The sequence below is a fragment of the Mustela erminea genome, chromosome 11 (genome assembly GCF_009829155.1).
Source record: "Mustela erminea isolate mMusErm1 chromosome 11, mMusErm1.Pri, whole genome shotgun sequence".
In the NCBI taxonomy this organism is placed as follows: Eukaryota; Metazoa; Chordata; class Mammalia; order Carnivora; family Mustelidae; genus Mustela; species Mustela erminea.
Window position 1 is genome coordinate 53,004,302 of NC_045624.1, and position 17,594 is coordinate 53,021,895.

General features: G+C 44.3%; 1 protein-coding gene across 5 annotated transcripts in view; it reads left to right on the forward strand.

Annotated features, from left to right (window-relative positions):
- Positions 1 to 17,594, forward strand: part of CDCA7L (cell division cycle associated 7 like) — a 47,266-nt gene that overhangs the window by 18,685 nt on the left and 10,987 nt on the right. For all 5 annotated transcript variants that reach the window (XM_032305985.1, XM_032305989.1, XM_032305987.1 and 2 more), the window contains one exon: positions 13,108 to 13,248. In XM_032305985.1, the coding sequence (XP_032161876.1) occupies positions 13,108 to 13,248 (141 nt within the window). Of the gene's footprint in view, positions 1 to 13,107; positions 13,249 to 17,594 lie in introns of those variants that run through there.

Sequence of the window (17,594 nt, forward strand, 5' to 3'; positions counted from 1 at the left end):
CCTTGTCTTTCATTACTTAGGCAGACTGAAGACTTAAAATACGTTTTAAGCCTTTTATGTGTTCCCTTTTTAGTGACTTTTCTTTGTTTTACCTATTTTATCTGTGTGACTTGGAATACTTCATTTTGCAAGAGCTTTTCAGTACCAGTAATTTGCCTATTTGTGGCATATCTTTTTTCCCAAGGTTTTTTTTTCCTCCCCTAAATTTGTCTTCTTTTAAGGTGTTTAGAACTGGTAAGCGGTCCGTGATACTACTGTTTTCCATTCTGATCTCCTTTATGTGGGTGCTTAAAGTCTTCCTCATGCCAGGACCTGCTGTATATTCACATCAATTATAATTTGTCCTGTGGTTTGTTTACCTTTGAACTCTTTCATCTTCTGATTCTCTTCTGATTCATAGATAGTATCAGGTGAGAAGAAAAATGGACTCTTGAATTCACTTCAAATAGGCAGTTTTGCCGGCATCCTTTATTGACTTACCGACATCTCTTTCCCATAGATTTGTGGTGTTTGTCCTATCAGATTTTCATGATACGTACTAGGATCCATTTCTAGGCAGTTTGTATGTTCCACTGTTTCTACGTCATTTTCTTTTTGACTAAGGCTTAATTTACATACGGTAGAAGTCATCCTTTTTAGTGTTCAGTCCTATGAGCTTTTTGTGTAATCACTGTCACAGTTGATTTTATCACTGCTCCAAAATTCCCTCTGACCTCAAGTGTCAGGCAACCATTGACGTGTTCTGTCTCTCTAGTTTTGCCTTTTCTGACATGTCCTGAAGTGGAATCAGATAACATGTAGCCTTTTTTCACTAGGCCTCATGCATTTGTGATATATCCATGTAAGTGTGTCTGTCAGTAATTTAGTCTTTTTTATTGCCGGCAGGAGTCAGTGATGTGGATGAACCAGGTTTTGTTTATGCATTCCCTAGCTGATTTGGATCATTTCTGGGTTTGGGAATAAAATTGCTAATGATAGTGTTTTTTTTTTGTGAACCTAAGTTTTCATTTCATCCTGGATCATGTGGTAAGAGTATGTTTAACCTGATGAAAAGCTCCCAAATTGTTTTCTAGTGTGGTCCTACCATTTTGCGTTTCCACCAACCGTTTAGGAGAGCGTCAGTTGCTCCAGATCTTTGCCAGGCAGCACTTGGTATTGTCCTGTTTTCTTAAGCCATGCTGATAGGTAGATAATTGCGTCTCATTGTAGTTTAAAATTTGCATTTCCCTAAGGGCTGTGGATGTCAGACCTCTGTTCATGTGCTTATCTGCTAGTCCTAGGTCTTTGGCAAATTGTCTGCCTGCATCTTTTGCCCGTGTTTAAATTGTGTTCTTGTCTTAAGGAGTTTTGAGGTTCTTTATATATTTTGGGTATAGGTTCTTTATCAGGTGTATGGTTTGTGGATGTTTTCTCCCAGTCTGTTGTTTTTTCTTGTCATTCTATTTGAAGTATTTTTTGAAAGGCAGAATTTTAAAATTTTGATTGTCTAATTTATAAATTTTTAAAATCTGTATTCTGCTTCTGGTGTTGTGAACCTAAGGTCACAAAGATTTTCTCCTAGAAGTTTTAGATTTTTAGGTTTTATATTTAGGTCTGCTCTCTTCTGAGTTAGTTTTTGTAAATGGTGTAAGGTATGGGTGTGTCCTGTGGATCTAGCAGTTTAACCGTAAGCGATTTAAAGAAATGACAGTGTTTGTGATAGAAAATTATGCAAAACAGCGGTGTTTGTGGAGGGTTGAAGGAATGCTTTCCTGTGTGTAAAATGTTCTTTTGCAGATGCAAGAGAGTACACCCTGCAAATTCTGCTTTCCTTGCTATCAAAATTGCTTTCAAAACACTTACTATGGAAAATGCAGTAGTGTGCACAGATTTCTTTTGTGCAGTTCCTTAGGACTACAAATGGAACTTGTTTCCAGGTGAAACATACACAGTGTTGCTGGAATAAGAAACATTTCCTGAAGCTTTATCAAAATCAGCTCTGGAATCCGCCTTTAAGAAGAATCTGTCGCTTTCCTTCAAAAACTAGTAGCTGATAAATATGTGCCTTCCAGCTGGGAGGTGGTATTTCTCAGTCTAGGAAGAATACATTTGTACATCATTGAGATACAGAAAAGCCTTAATTAAAAAAATATACTTAATTTTAAAAATACAAAGTTTTAGATTACCGATATGCTCATTTGTTTTCAAGAGTGTATACTTGATTGAAAAGCAGCTGGCGGTTTGAGGCTTTTTATGGCTTATTAGTTGTGTTTTTTTCTTTTTTAATTGAATTTCAATTAGGGTTAGGCTGAGGTCGTTAAAGAGAGCTCCAGAGCATGGCTTAGTGTTCCTCAAGAAATGCTAGAAGGGCACCGAATAACTACAAAGCAAGCAGCAGTTGGGCAGGATTGATTTTTATTAGTGGAGCTTAGTTGGGAGAGAACAGAGCTGGATTTTAAACCAATTAAGGTTGTGCAGACAGCTTTGTCTCCCAGACTTGCAGTTAATTTCTGGGCTTCGGAGCCCAGGTTCTGGGGTTCAGGGTGCGGTGCTGCCAGGCATGAAGGCTGAAGCCTAGACTTGCAGGGGCGGGGGGAGTGATGTTTTTGAACCTGCCTTAGGATGAAGCGCTGGGTTCTTAAACCACATACCCCTCAGGTAGAAGTGGATGGAGGAGGTCTAGAGGTGCTCTGGAGTTTGAGAACAGATTGCATTCATTTAAGGAGAGAAGATTTTCTTTGTTAGTGTGTACAAATGCAACAAATTTCTGTGCATTGACTTCTTAGCCTGCCACTTTGCTGAATTCCTGTATGAGTTCTAACAATTTTGGGGTGGAGTCTTTTGGGTTTTCCACAGAGTCATGTCATGTCATCTGTGAAGAGTGAAAGTTTGACTTCTTTTTTGCCAATTTGGATGCCTTTTATTTCTTTTCGTTGTGTGATTGCTGAGGCTAGGACTTGTAGAACTGTGTTGAACAGCAGTGGTGATAGTGGACATCCCTGCCATGTTCCTGACCTTAGGGGAAGAGCTCTCAGTTTATCCCCCTGTTGAGAATGATATTTTGTATATGGCCTTTATGATGTTGAGGTATGTTCCCTCTACCCCTACACTGTGGAGCGTTTTTATCAAGAAAGGATGCTGTATTTTGTCAAATGCGTTTTTGGGGTCTATTAAGAGGATCATACGGTTCTTGTGCTTTCTTTTATTAATGTGGTGAATCACATTGATTGATTTGTGGATGTTGAACCACCTTGGCAGCCCAGGAATAAATCCCACTTGTTTATAGCAGCAGTAGCCAAAATACGCTAAGAGTCCAGATGTTCATTGACAGGTGGATGGATAAGGAAGAAGTGATGTATGTGTGTGTGTATGTGTGTGTACATGTACACACACATACACACACACATACATACAGTGGAATATTCAACATATATATATATTCACATATTTTCTCTGTACACACACACACACACACACAGAAAGAGTGGACTGTTACTCAACCATCAAAAAGAATGAAATCTTACTGTTGGCATTGCTGTGGGTGGAACTAGAGGGTATTTTGCTAAGCATGGAGTAAGTCAGAGAAAACAAATACCCTATGATTTCAATCCTATGTGGAATTTAAGAAACAAAACAGATGAACACAGGGAAAGGGAAGAAAAAATAAGACAAAAACAGAAAGGGAGGCAAACCATAAGAGATGCTTAACTATAGGGAACAAACCAAGGGCTGCTGGAGGGGGGTGGCGGGGGGGCATGGGGTAATTGGGCATTAAGGAGGGCCCGGATGTCATGAGCACTGAGTGAGATATATAACTGTGAGTCACTGAATTCTACCCCTAAAACTTCATAATACACCGTATGTTAACTAACTTGAATTTAAATAAAAATTTTTTAAAAAAGGAAGGTTTTCTCTGCACTTTTAGATTATCTTCCTAAGTTGGTCTTTTATTGCTGAATTTTAAAAAAATGTGATAAGGTACACATAACGTGAAATTTATTCTTTTAATAATCTTTAAGTAGCGTTAAAAACATTTAAATTGTTGTTGGGCAAGTAATCTCCAGAAGGTTTTCATTTTGTAAAACTGAAATCCTGTACCCATGAAACAACCGCTCCCCTCCCCCACCCTGGCAGCCTCCCCTTTACTTCCTGTATTTGTGACTTGGACCAGTCCCATGAGGTTTCTCCTATGAGTGGAATCAAAATATTTGTCTTTTTGTGACTGGCTTACTTTACTAGCATAACGCCCTCAAGTTTCATTCATGTTATAGCGTGTGATGGGATTTCCTTCCTTTTCTTTTTGAGTTAGTTAACACTGCTCATCAATTAATCAGATGTTGATTAAGTACTTCTAAGTACATAAGACTCTTCTTGGTGCTTGAGGGCCTAGTATGGTTGGGGGGGGTGGGGAGATGCCAGAGAGCTCGAGAGTCTGCTCTGAGAGTTAAGTGTCCATTTAGGAGGTTCAGATAAGCCCTTGAAGAGCTGGTGTCAAGCAGGAAAAAGGTCACACCGTGCAGGACAGGAGCAGAAAGTGGGCCTACACCCCTACCTGTGTGAGTGTATGTTCTGCAGACGGGGTGTCAGCGTCTCATCGGGGAGCTTGCTACAGCTGTAGAACCTCAGGCTCTCCCCCCAACAGACTGTTTCACACCAGTTTTTTTGTTTATCTGTTTGTTTTAATGTTGTGGCTGTGTAATTGACCTCTGACATATTAGATGCGGGATTCAATATTTTTAGAATTTGCTTCCTGAGACTGAATAATACTTCATCATACATGTCTATGAATTTTGTCCGTCCATTCTTCCATGGATGGACACATGGGTTGCCTCCCCTTTGTGGCTGTTGAATATAGTGCTTCTGTGAACAACAGAAGGGCCGTTTTTTAATTAATGAATTGATTTTTCTGTTCCAGTCCGTGGAAGGGAAACTTTATTGAGGTGCCAGGGCCGTGGGGCAAAGGCAGAGCCTGGGGCATGGCCTTATGTGACCTTCTTGGGGCACAGTTGCTGGGGTTGTGCACTTCCTGCAGCTGCTGGCTGTGCAGGGGTGCAGGTGAGCAGGGCACTTGGCGGCAGACCTTCACCACCCTGCAGTCATAGTGCCAAGTGTGGGTGGGGGCTTTCTCTGGACATTGTGGACACCTTCCAGCTGTTTGCCTGCAGAAATCAGATGCTGCTGGTTAGGCAGAAGGCCCTCCTTGACCTTGGTCTTCGTTTTGACATTCTCCTTTTGACATGTGTCCCTGGGCTCAGCCTCAGGGTGAGGGTCTTGTCCATCAGGGTCTCCACCAGGTTCTGCCTCTCTTTGTCTGTGGGGTCTATGCCATTGCCAAACCGGTTGCTCAGCTGCCTTGTAGAGAACAACAGGGTGGCCGCGCTCCTTTTAATGTGAAGTTTTTCTTTTTACTTAGTTTTCTTAGCACTCCAGTGTCTACTGCTGTTTGTACCAGACACGAGCAGATAGACTGTTGGTCATATTTGAAATCTGGCATTTAAAACGTCCTCTGGGTTTTGCATGGCCCCAGGACTGCTGCTGTGCACTGTCGCTGGATGAGTGTGAGGTCCAGTGGGGATGAAGCCGACGTTCTACGACTGGAAGATGTCTCAGCAAGACATCTGGCTTCTCGGGGGGGAGGGAGTGAAGGGGGAGCCCACGGGACCCCCATTTCTACATGTCATGATCTACTGTCCTGGAGAGTGGCCGCCACTTCTGGACCTGTGTCTTGAGCTCACCAGTGCGCCCCGGCCCATGGTGGCTTACCCTGAGCTGCTGCCTTTCCATCTTCCTGTTTAGCCCTCAGAACTGCTGACCTTCCATCTTTGCTCCTGAGATAAGCTCTGAGGTCGTGTTTAGGGCCTGCAGGTGATCTGTGGTCCTCTGCGAAGGAGGAGCTTTTGGGGACTGCTTTGTTCATGAATGTTCAGATATGGGCCATCTCTCCCGTACAGGGATGGTATAACGTGCCCCTCTTCCCCCCGCACACCTTCCCTAGGAAACGGATGACAAGGGCAGATGCATGTCGATACCTTCAGCCTGGGTTATTGAGAACCTGCTTTAGGCCAGGCCCCGTGTTAGATGCTGGGGACTCCATCCTCGTTCCTGTGTCCTTGGAGGAGATTTGGCTCCTGGTCCCTCCTTGACTCTTGGTGAGTGGACAAGGATAGAGTGGACAGATGTAGCAAGTGTATGTGAAGGAAATAGAATAAATGTGTGTACTTGAAAAAATTATGACTCCTTAAACAGTCTTTGCACTTTCAGAAGGGAGTTGCTCAGTGGATCCCCAGTGATCTGCATAGGGAAATGCCAACTCCTGGGGTGTAATGTATTGTCATGTTCTGAACTGCTCACGCATGAGGAGGATGCCCCCATGAATCTTTTAGCAGATGCGTTGTGTGGAAATCTTGATTTGTCAGCTCTGTTGAACAGTGTCTTGCATTGAAGACCCTTGAATATCTTATGGAGATTTTTCTGAATCTTGGGGCTTGTGCCTGAAACTCTTCTCTTAATGCCTCGTGAAGGAAGTTAGACAGCAAGAAACAGAGCCCTGTGTGCCCCGAGAATGCATACTCATTTTTGCTTTTTTCCAGAGTGTGTTCCTTGCTTTTGTTCCTCATTGGTAATCACAGCTGACCGCCCTCCCCACCCCCCCCACCCCCGCCCCTGCCTTGGTACCTGTGGCGCAGACTCCGGAGCAGACGCAGAAGTCTCGGATGACTTGGGGGGACGGGTACGGGGGTGAGGACAGGCCTGCTGCAGCTGTACCCATGCTGATGTATTTGCCACTGGACATGGTTTCTTTTTTTTTTTTTTTTTTAAAGATTTTATTTATTTATTTGAGAGAGAAACAGTGAGAGAGAGCATGAGCGAGGAGAAGGTCAGAGAGCGAAGCAGACTCCCCATGGAGCTGGGAGCCTGATGCGGGACTCGATCCCGGGACTCCGGGATCATGACCTGAGCCGAAGGCAGTCGTCCAACCAACTGAGCCACCCAGGCGTCCCTGGACATGGTTTCTTCATGGTGCCAAACTCTCCGTCCTTCCAGGTGCTTCATTAAATCATGACAGGGTGTGCTCATCCTCCTTTAACCGTTTTAGGTTAAAGCAAGCTTCTGGGCCAGCGGAGCTTTCTGATTCATATAATGGTGGTTAAGTCGAAAAGAAGATGACAGAAACCAATCTGGGCCCGTGTCTCTCGCTGCCACTGCGGGGATGGGACTCCAGCACGATCACGTACACTGGAACACACCCTTAGACAAGGACTATCTAGGTTTCTCTTGTTAGGAGTATCATTTTGGTGTGTTGGTTTTATGATGAAACAACTAGAAAGTATCTTTGAAAAGATAAGGGATGTGAAATACTGCAAATTGACTTCCTTATGAAAAGTTTAAACCATTTAAGGATTCATTAGGAGCTTCTCAGCATAAATGGGGCAGGGTTTTGTTTTGTTTTGTGTTTTGTTTTGTTTGTTTGTTTTTCCTTACTGTTACTGGAACTCTACTTCTGTGTCTGACCTTTTTTCCCAAGAGGTGACTTCATTAGATGGTGGGAAAGCATGTGTGTAAATCCTCTGACACCATTAAATTTGGCATATTCAACTTCTGGATTTGTGTTCTCTGCATACTGAATGTGAAACTTCCTTCAATTAAGCCATTGACCTCCTCATCATTTTTTGAACAAGAAGATTAAAATTATGACAAAAATAAGATTAGAGAATGGTGATTTCTTCAATGAACCTAACTGTAAAATTAATTCAATGCACAGAAAAAAATTCAAGGACTTGAAGTAACTTCCGAATGTACTGCTCTGTGTGCTAGTGCGATACGGTGTGGTCTAGGGACCCCCAAGGGTTCCACGAGGACAGAATTATTGTTGTAATAATTCTAGGTGGCAGTTTCACATAAAAATGTCTTATTGTAGTCGAGGCATCTGGGTGGCTCAGTCAGTTCAGCGTCCAGCTCTTCATTTTAGCTCAGTCATGATCTCAGGGTCGTGAGACTGAGCCTGCTTATGGTTCTCTCTCTCCCTCTTCCCCTGCCCCTCATCTTCCTCTCTCTTAAAAAAAAAAAATGTCTCGTAGCAGTAAAAATTATTATATTAAAATCTCAGCCCTTGAGGACACCTCTTTAATATTCACATGATGAAATGGGAAGTATAGATAGAGTACCTGTACATCCCCGAGAAAGTGATTGTCAGGTTATCGCAGGGCAAAGAGCTAGGAAATAATGGGACTATATCCCAAGGATAGAAAGAACTACAAAAGAACTCCCCCCACTGAGTCCTCTTTAATTCCTTTTGTGGAAGTGATTTCTGTTAACAGTTGGGCACAGACGTCATTTGTGCCTTTATGTGTGTGAATGTACCAGGAAAAATGTGCATTCATGTGTTTTGGTGCTTTCTGCCACTGTTTGTTTTTTAATTAACATGTATTATTTGCCCCAGGGGTACAGATCTGTGAATCATCAGGGTTACACAATTCACAGCACTCATCATAGCACATACCCTATCCAGTGTCCATAACTCAGCCACCCTATCCCAACCCCCCACACCCCAGCAACCCTGTTTGTTTTGTGAGATTAAGAGTCTCTTACGGACACCTAGGTTCTTTCCATAGTTTGGCTATTGTGGGCATGGCTTCTATAAACATTTGGGTGCATGTGCCCCTTCGGATCACTATGTTCGTATCTTTAGAGTAAATACCCAGTAGTGCAATTGCTGGGTCATAGGGTAGCTCTGTTTTCAACTTTTTGAGGAACCTCCATACTGTTTTTTTTTTTTTTTTAAAGATTTTTTAATTTATTTATTTGACAGAGAGAGATGACAAGCAGGCAGAGGCAGGCAGAGAGGCAGGTAGAGAGAGAGGCAGAGAGAGGGAGAAGCAGACTCCCTGCTGAGCAGAGAGCCCGATGCGGGGCTCGATCCCAGGACCCTGAGATCATGACCTGAGCCGAAGGCAGCGGCTTAACCCACTGAGCCACCCAGGCGCCCCAAGGAACCTCCATACTGTTTTCCAGAGTGGCTGCACCAGCTTGCATTCCCACCAACAGTGTAGGAGGGTTCCCCTTTCTCCGCATCCTCGCCAACATCTGTTGTTTCCTGATGGGTTAATTTTAGTCATTCTGACTGGTGTGAGGTGGTATTTCATTGTGGTTTTGATTTGTTTTTCCCTGATGCTGAGTGATGTGGAGCACTTTTTCATGTGTCTCTTGGCTACTTGGATGTCTTCTTTGCTGAAATGTCTGTTGGTGTCTTCTGCCCATTTCTTTTTTTTTTTTTTTAAAGATTTTATTTATTTATTTGACAGGTAGAGATCACAAGTAGGCAGAGAGGCAGGCAGAGAGAGAGAGAGAGGGAAGCAGGCTCCCCACTGAGCAGAGAGCCCGATGTGGGGCTCAATCCCAAGACCCCAAGATCATGACCTGAGCCGAAGGCAGTGGCCTAACCCACTGAGCCACCCAGGCGTCCCCTGCCCATTTCTTGATTGGATTATTTGTTCTTTGGGTGTTGAATTTGATAAGAACTATGAAAGAGGGGCGCCTGGGTGGCTCAGTGGGTTAAAGCCTCTGCCTTCAGCTCAGGTCATGATATCAGGGTCCTGGGATAGAGCCCTGCATCGGGCTCTCTGCTCAGCAGGGAGCCTGCTTCCCCCTCTCTCTCTGCCTGCTCTGTCAAATAAATAAAATCTTTAAAAAAAAAAAAAAAACTATGAAAGAATCTTAAACTTGATTGTCATTGATGGTTATTGTTGGTAGTGGTGTTGATGGTAAAGTTTGAAACTGTTTTGTGTGTCTTATAGGTAAAGCAAATGGGTAAGTGGGGTAAGTGTATGCAAAATACTGAGAGTTGGAGCTTTCATTGTGGGAAAAGGGAAATAATCTGGGATTGAGGGAGTGAGGAAGAATCCTGATTTTGGATTTGAATTCAAGGTGTCACTGTGAATGTGTGATTAAGACATACAAAGTATCTTTACCCTGTTCAGTCAGAGCGTAGAAGCAATGATACTTAACTAGCAAGGAGTGTACCAAGTCCTCACCTCTTATTTCTCAATGCCTGTGCATTTTGGGAAAATGGCTGATCCAGGGTCTGGGGCAGGTGAAGTATAAGGCTAGCTTGGTATACTTGTGCCAGAAAGCAAAGAGTTACACAAAGACTGTTAGGGTTATGTCAAAAGGACATAGCAGTTGGCTTGAAGGAGCTCCCATTGGCCAAATTTAGGATAATTTAAGCATCAGAAAGAATGGTGACAGTAATGGATTATATAGCACATTGAATTAAAAAAAAAAAATACCATGAAATACATGGGAGCAAGAGAAGCAGAGAGAGGGAGGGGCATAGCAAGAGAGAGTGTGTATTGTATTATAGAAGAATGCCAACTAATACATGAAGAACGAATAGAATGTGAAAATGACCATTTTGGAACCTCTCGTGTAGTAGTTGATTCAGGTGAGAGCTGTCAATGGATGCTGAAACCACTGAGTGAATTGTTATCGGGGGAAGGGTAGTCACAGGATTTCAAACATCACCCCACTTACTTCATGCTAAATACAGAGGAAAAGGTATTTTTGCTAAGGAGAAATAGGGCACATCCCACCTTAACGTGTTGATCAGAGAGCATCCCCACTAAAAACCAGAGATAGCCAGACATTATGTGCTTTCTTTTTTTCTTTTCTTTTCTTTTTTTTTTTTTTGAAGATTTTGTTTATTTACTTGACAGAGATCACAAGTACGCAGAGAGAGGGAGGGAAGCAGGCTCCTCGCTGAGCAGAGAGCCTGATTCTAGGGCTTGATCCCAGGGCCCTGAGATCATGACCTGAGCGGAAGGCAGAGGCCTAACCCACGGAGCCACCCAGGCGCCCCATTATGTGCTCTCTAAGTGAAGAATGTGGTACTACCTATGAAGTAGTCATCATTTTGTCAGAAAGAACTTGAATCTGACTGAGCCTGTAACTTCAACTACCAAATCCTAGGAAATCTGTGGGGACATAGGAGTTTATTAAATACCATCTTGCAGCTGCAACAAACAGACACAAACCCCAAACACAAACTTCCAGACTTTTGCAAACTCCACAGATGACCCAGTTTCTTCAAAAATAAGTTGCCAAAGGGGAAAAAAAGGGACATATGAGAAAAGACTTTATAGAGCTATTGACTGGTGTACACAGCTTATTCAGATCATGATACAAATGAGTTAAAAAATATAAGTTAACAGAACTGTGAACACAGACTGTGTATTTGCTGGTGATACAGGGTGAAATGATACTGTATCTTCATTTGCTTCAAAATAATTTGGAAGGAGGGCAGTTGGGTAAGGCTACAGATGGGGAAAGATTAGCCATGGGCACAGAACTGCTTCGGGGTCCATGTGTGTGTTCCTTGTACTGTCCTGCCTACGTAGGGTTTGATTTGAAAATTACATAATTACGTTAACACTAATTAATAGGAGATAATCTAATATTTTGTGTCTCTTTATGCATTGCATTGAGAATCACATGTCATTTGTATAGAATTATTGCCAGAAATATTTTACTTAAATGTATCTGGAATCAATCAGATAAGCTCAGAATGTATGATATTTGATAAGGCTATTCAAGGCTATGATATTTTGGGCTATTCAAATGATGTCATGTCATGAAAAGCAATAAAAAATACTGTCTTGGGCGCCTGGGTGGCTCAGTGGGTTAAGCCGCTGCCTTCAGCTCAGGTCATGATCTCAGGGTCCTGGGATCGAGTCCCGCATCGGGCTCTCTGCTCAGCAGGGAGCCTGCTTCCCTCTCTCTCTGCCTGCCTCTCCGTCTACTTGTGATTTCTCTCTGTCAAAATAAATAAATAAAAAATCTTTAAAAAAAAAAATAAATAAAAAATACTGTCATAAAAAAATACAGTGCACGATCTTCACATCTTGGGGACGGTTGCAGACATTTAAATATAAACTTGTAGTAAATGATATTATTAATGCTAATTCTTTTAGGTATGATTATAGTTTTGTGGCTCTGTAAGGGAATGTTTTTATTCTCAGGAGAAGGGTGCTTAAGTATTTTAGGGTGAATTAGTATGATGTCTGCACTTCAGATATACACAGGTTGTGCCTGGGTGGCTCAGTTGGTTAAGCAGCTGCCTTCAGCTCAGGTTATAATCTCAGGGTTCTGGGATCGAGCCCCACGTGGGGCTCCCTGCTCCATGGGGAGTTGGCTTCTCGCTCTTCTGTTTGCCCTTTCCCCTTGCTTGTGTGCATTCATTCTCTCTCTCAAATAAATAAAACATTTAAAAAAATAAATATACGTGGATTAAGTTGGCTCATACTAACTGGCTGTTTCTCTAGGTCACAAACTGTGAAATACTAGCAAATGCCTATGATTCCACTTAATGTTTGTTGAAAGAAAACAAATGTGGTGACATATGGGGGACTCCTGTGAAGAACATAGAGATGTGTGTACCATTCCTTCACCTTACTCTGGGTTCCAACTTTTTCAAAATAAAGAGTTGGGAACAAGTGGGTAGTCAGCATATGACAATGAACTCTGAACAGATACACAGTTGTTAGATGATGTGTGCTGACAACATTCTTGGAATATTTGCCTATAATAGCGTTTATATTCTCTTGAAATTCTGAAACTACTGATTGAGAATATAGACAAGGAGCAAAATATTTCACTGTATGGATTTCCATGTCTGAATCAGCAGATGATGAAGAGCAGAAAAATTAAAGAGCTACAGGTGGAAATGAAAAAAAAAAAACTTAGTAATATCTTATGTTGACATAGGTGATGATTTAAAGACATCCACTGTAGGAGAAAAATAGATTGTTGGTTTCTCAAAACCCGATGACTGTTTATTTTTTGTGAAGGGGTGACACATGGCTTGTGTTAGGTCTGGCCTTGACATTCTGTCTGGGTCTGGCCTTGACATTGTCTGTAGCATGGGATACGTCTCTGGGGTTTGAAAACACTCTTGTCCTTCCCTACCCCACCTGCTTTTGTTGCCACGAGGAATCTGCTGAAACACATTCTGCTCCGGGGTTACTGGGCAGATCGATAGAGCTAGGAGATGCTAATTCCTCCTGCTATCTAGAAAATTTAAGTGATGATAACAGCCTCTGGTTTGATCCTTCTTCTTTTTTGAATCCGAAACAGGTCCCTAAAGAAGTGGCTGACATCTTTAACGCCCCCAGTGATGATGAAGAGTTTGTTGGTTTCCGAGATGATGTTCCCATGGAAACCCTCTCATCAGAGGAGAGCTGTGATAGTTTCGACTCACTGGAGTCAGGGAAACAGGTACGGATGGTTCCTTTCATGGAAGGCCTGGTCCGAGGGAAACCTGGATCTTGGTTCCGATACTCTTTTATTTGAATTTGGTCTGAGATTGGTGATCGTGGTTAACTGTCGAGCATTTGTTTTATGTGTTTTGCCTTCATGTTTCAAGAACCAGGGAGAGTACCTAGATCATTTTACTGTTCCAGCCCTTTCTGTGCAAGACATATATATACGTATACACACACATATATATGTACACACACACACACACACACACACACACACACACACACACATACACACACATATTTTTTTAAAGGGGGCCTCACATGATCAGATGCATTTTCTTTGCAACCTCAGGGTTGCAGCCTGTGTGGAGGCTGCACTCATAGAGTTCCGGGCGGGCCGACAGGAGAGGCTGGGCCTGCACAACACTAGTCCATACCGCAGTCTGGAGCGGGACCTCGGAGTTACCCTGAGCCAGTCCCTAAGCTCCTGGAGCGTGATTCTCTTGGCACCTCACTCTTGGAATTGCCAGGGAGGGCGATACTCTTTCTTGGATTACCTGGCTCTCTGGCAAACACAAGAGACATTTCTCTGAGAGTTAGTTTCCTGAAGGTTTCTCTTGTGCCTCAGCGGGAGCATGGCCAGTCAGAATCACCAGCCTTTGGTGGCCTTTTCTTCGCTGTCATTGTGGCTGTCAAAATTCTTCATTCTCCCTTGACCTCGGCTTCTCTTAAAAGACTGTAAATTAAGCCCACCTGGCTTTGACTGGGCAGGTGCAGGAGGAGAAGCAATTGATTGTATAGGGAGGTGCCGGCCTGCTGGCCGGGCTGCCTGTGTGTGTTCTGGCCTCTGTGGGAGCTGGTCTGGCCCGTGTTCGGGGCCTCCCCCGTCTCTGTCCTCCGCACTTGACGTGCTGTCTCATTTGACCCACTCGCCCCCTGCTGCTTCTCTGCTTGGTCTCTTCCTCTTTCTTACGTGTTTCCTACTTTGCCGTCCTCTCTTTGGTCTCCCGTCCCCATTTGTGGATGTGGTTCAAGATTGTGTCTTCAGACCTTTTTCTCTTAGTGCTCTGGGGACCGGCCTGCTTTCAGCCACTACCTGCCCGTTCTTGATGGCTTGACTTCCCTCTCAGGCCCCACACACGGGGATATAGTCTGACTGCCAGTCCGACCAGTCTCGATCAGGAAAACTCACCGTTTTCCTTCCCTGGTTGTCCGTTTGTCTTCCTCATTTTTATCTCCGTCTTTGGTATTCGTGACCCCTCCCCCGCCTCTCCCATCTGCCAACTCCCTCGCAGGCACCTGCGACCCTTCTGCCATGCTGCTCGTCTCCGTCCCTTCCTCTCCCTCCCTTCCTCTGTTCCCCTGGTCCTCCTAACCCTTACCTCCGTGTCGAAACTGAGCTCCGGTCATGCTCCTTGCCTTATTGAGAAGCTGTTCGAGCATGGCGAGGCATGAGGGAGAGTGGCGCCCTGGCATCATGAAACAACGCAGCGTCCCTACCTTGGCTCTTGTAAATAATGTAAATAATGCTGCAATAAACACAGGGCTGTTAAAAGTAGTGTTTGGGGGGTTTGGGGGGGGAGGGGGAGGTGTATACCCAGTAGTGAAATTACTGGATCGTAGGGTAGCTCTATTTTTAATTTTTTGAGGAATCTCCGTACTGTTTTCCATAGTGGCTACACCAATGGACATTCCCGTCAGTGCTGCACGAGTAAATCCTTTTTCTCCACGTCCTCAACACTGACTTCTTGTCTCTTTGATTTTAACCATTCTGACAGGCATGGGGTGATATCTCAGTGTGGTTTTGATTAGTGTTTTCCTGATGATTAAATAGGGGAGCAACCTAAGTGTCTGTCAGTGGAAGAATGGATAAGGAAGATGCTGAGTATGTGTACAATGGAATATTATACAGCCATAAAAAGGATGAGGTTTTTGCCATTTGCGGCAACGTGGATGGGTCTAGAGGGTATTATACTATGTGAACTAAGTCACACTGAGGAGGACAAATACCATATGATTTCACTCTTGTGGAATCTCAAAAATAAAAAGCAGAATAAGACCTATAAATTCAGAGAACAAACTGTTGGTTGCCAGCAGGGAGCGGGGTAGGGAGATGGGCAAGGTGGGAAAGGGGAGTGGGAGGTACAGGCCTCCAGTGATATAGCGAATAAGTCATGGGGCGGAAAAGGCACAAAGGCACAACACAGGGACTCTAGTCAATGATACTGAACAGAGGTGTGTGGTGACAGATGGGAGCTACACTACTGAGCACAGCATAAGGTACAAAGAATGTGGAACACTGTGTTGTACACTGGGAACTAATTAACACTCTGGGTCAACTAGATTCAAATATGGAAATTTAAAACAAAAAAGCCAAAGCAGCTGCTTTTGCTGCTCTGGGCACTGTTCCTTCTGTGCAGTCAGACCTGCCTTTCCTGCTCCCCCTGCTGGGGGTGGGGAGCCATAGATGGGGACTCCGGTGTGTCTGAGATGGCCCATGACCTTGTGCTTTCATACAGCTCGCCCTGAACGCATGCACCTCCCGGGGACAGTGGAGGTGTTGTCGTCATCCCTGTTTCACAGGGGATGAAACTAAAGCTCAGGGCAGTGAGGTGACGTGTCTAGGCTCCCATGTCTGAGAAATGTCCAGGTCGGGATGTTGGAGATCTGGGAGCATGACTTGGCAGCCTCGTCCCTCTCACTGCTCCCCTTTGCTGCAGGGGACCCGAAGCCACAGGGGCACCAGTCCACCTGCCGTAGGCACTGGGCTGTGCTGTTCATTCTGCTTATGTGTCTTCTTATTTTTCTAGAGTCTGATGCAGTTCAAATGCTGTTGCTGCTGCTGCTGCTTGAAGTTTTACTAGATTTTCTTCCTTTTTTTTCTTTTCTCTTTTCTTTTTCTTCCTGTTTTCTTTTCTTTTTTTCATTCTTTTCTGTTCTTTTTTTCTTTTCTCCTCTTTCTGTGCCATATTGCTCGTGTCGCCTTTATCACACTGATGCTCACCTCTGTCCCACTGCCCCACTAAACCGTTAACCTCCTCGGGGGGAGGCGCCCCATACGTGACCGATGCCTCCCAGCTTTCCTGGGTTGCACAGCTTCCGCATGCTGTCCCTTTCCTCATGTTCCATGCGTTCAGCGCCCATTGGTGAAGGAGCCCCCTCGGGGTGGAATTGAGATGGGATGCCGGACTGACGGGCTCAGCTCACCATCATTTTCCAGTCGGTTTCTTCCTGTCCCATGAGCTTCAAAATAAAAAGTGTAAGTGCTCTGTCTGCAGCTCTTCTCATCTGTTACTTGCTTTACGTTCTTGATCATGGGAGATGGATGCAGGGGACCTGGGCCAGACCATACTGCCTGCTACTGACTTGAAAGGGTCACAAATTCTGAAGAGCAGAGAGCTGTGTGAGCGTTGTAACCAAGACAGCAGTGAGACCATGGAGTGGATATTTTGCTTTATACACACTCGCATTAAGAATCATTTTTTCGTTTTTTGTTTGTTTTGTCTTTTAAGTTGGCTCCATGCCTAGCGTGGAGCCCAGAGCGGGGCTTGAACTCACAACCCTGAGATTAAGACCGAGATGAGAAGCAGTCGGTTAACTGACTGTGCCACGCAGGTGCCCCCAGAACAGTTTTCATAGCTTGTGGAATGAGGAGGAGAAGAGCAGGGGCCTTGGTTTAGGACGGTGGCTGAGTTCTTTCTGGGTTTGATCTGGTCACCAAGGATACCAGTTTCTCCCAGGCCGACCACTTCCCTGTGAGGCCAGCTCAGCGAGTGAAGCAAGCCGGAGGACGGAAGGCTGGGGCTTGCTCCTCTGTGATGTGACTTGTTCTCTCTGGGCCCGAGGCAAGGACAGTGGGTGTATGACAGAATGGACACAGAGACCCCATTGCCCTAGAGCCGCCTGCAGAGGCCAGCTCCGGGCTCCGTGAGCCGGATATTTCCTGCCCCGGCACGTAGCAGTTTCCTGGTGGCTTTCTGTGGCAGCCAGCCATGTCCCGGTATTCCTTAAGAATCAGCCCGGCCCTGTGGCTTCTCCTCCCTGACCCCATACACGCATGATGCATGTTAACCAGCCAAGAGAAGCCACACGGACTTGCACACAGCATGCAGCAGGGTTGACTTTGGTCTTTCTTAAACATCATTTGAATTTCACTTTAAAGAAACTTCCCTTTTGTGTTTGTATTTTTTTTTTTTCCCAAGCAGCTGCACCACAGCTATCAACAAAGAAACAAAGTAATTTAGCTCCAAGCACACTCATTCCAATTACCCATAATAATTCATAGGAGACATTTAAGCTTAAAAAAATGCTAGATGCAGACATTTCTTTCTCTATCCCCTGTAAATTTTCCCACTCATC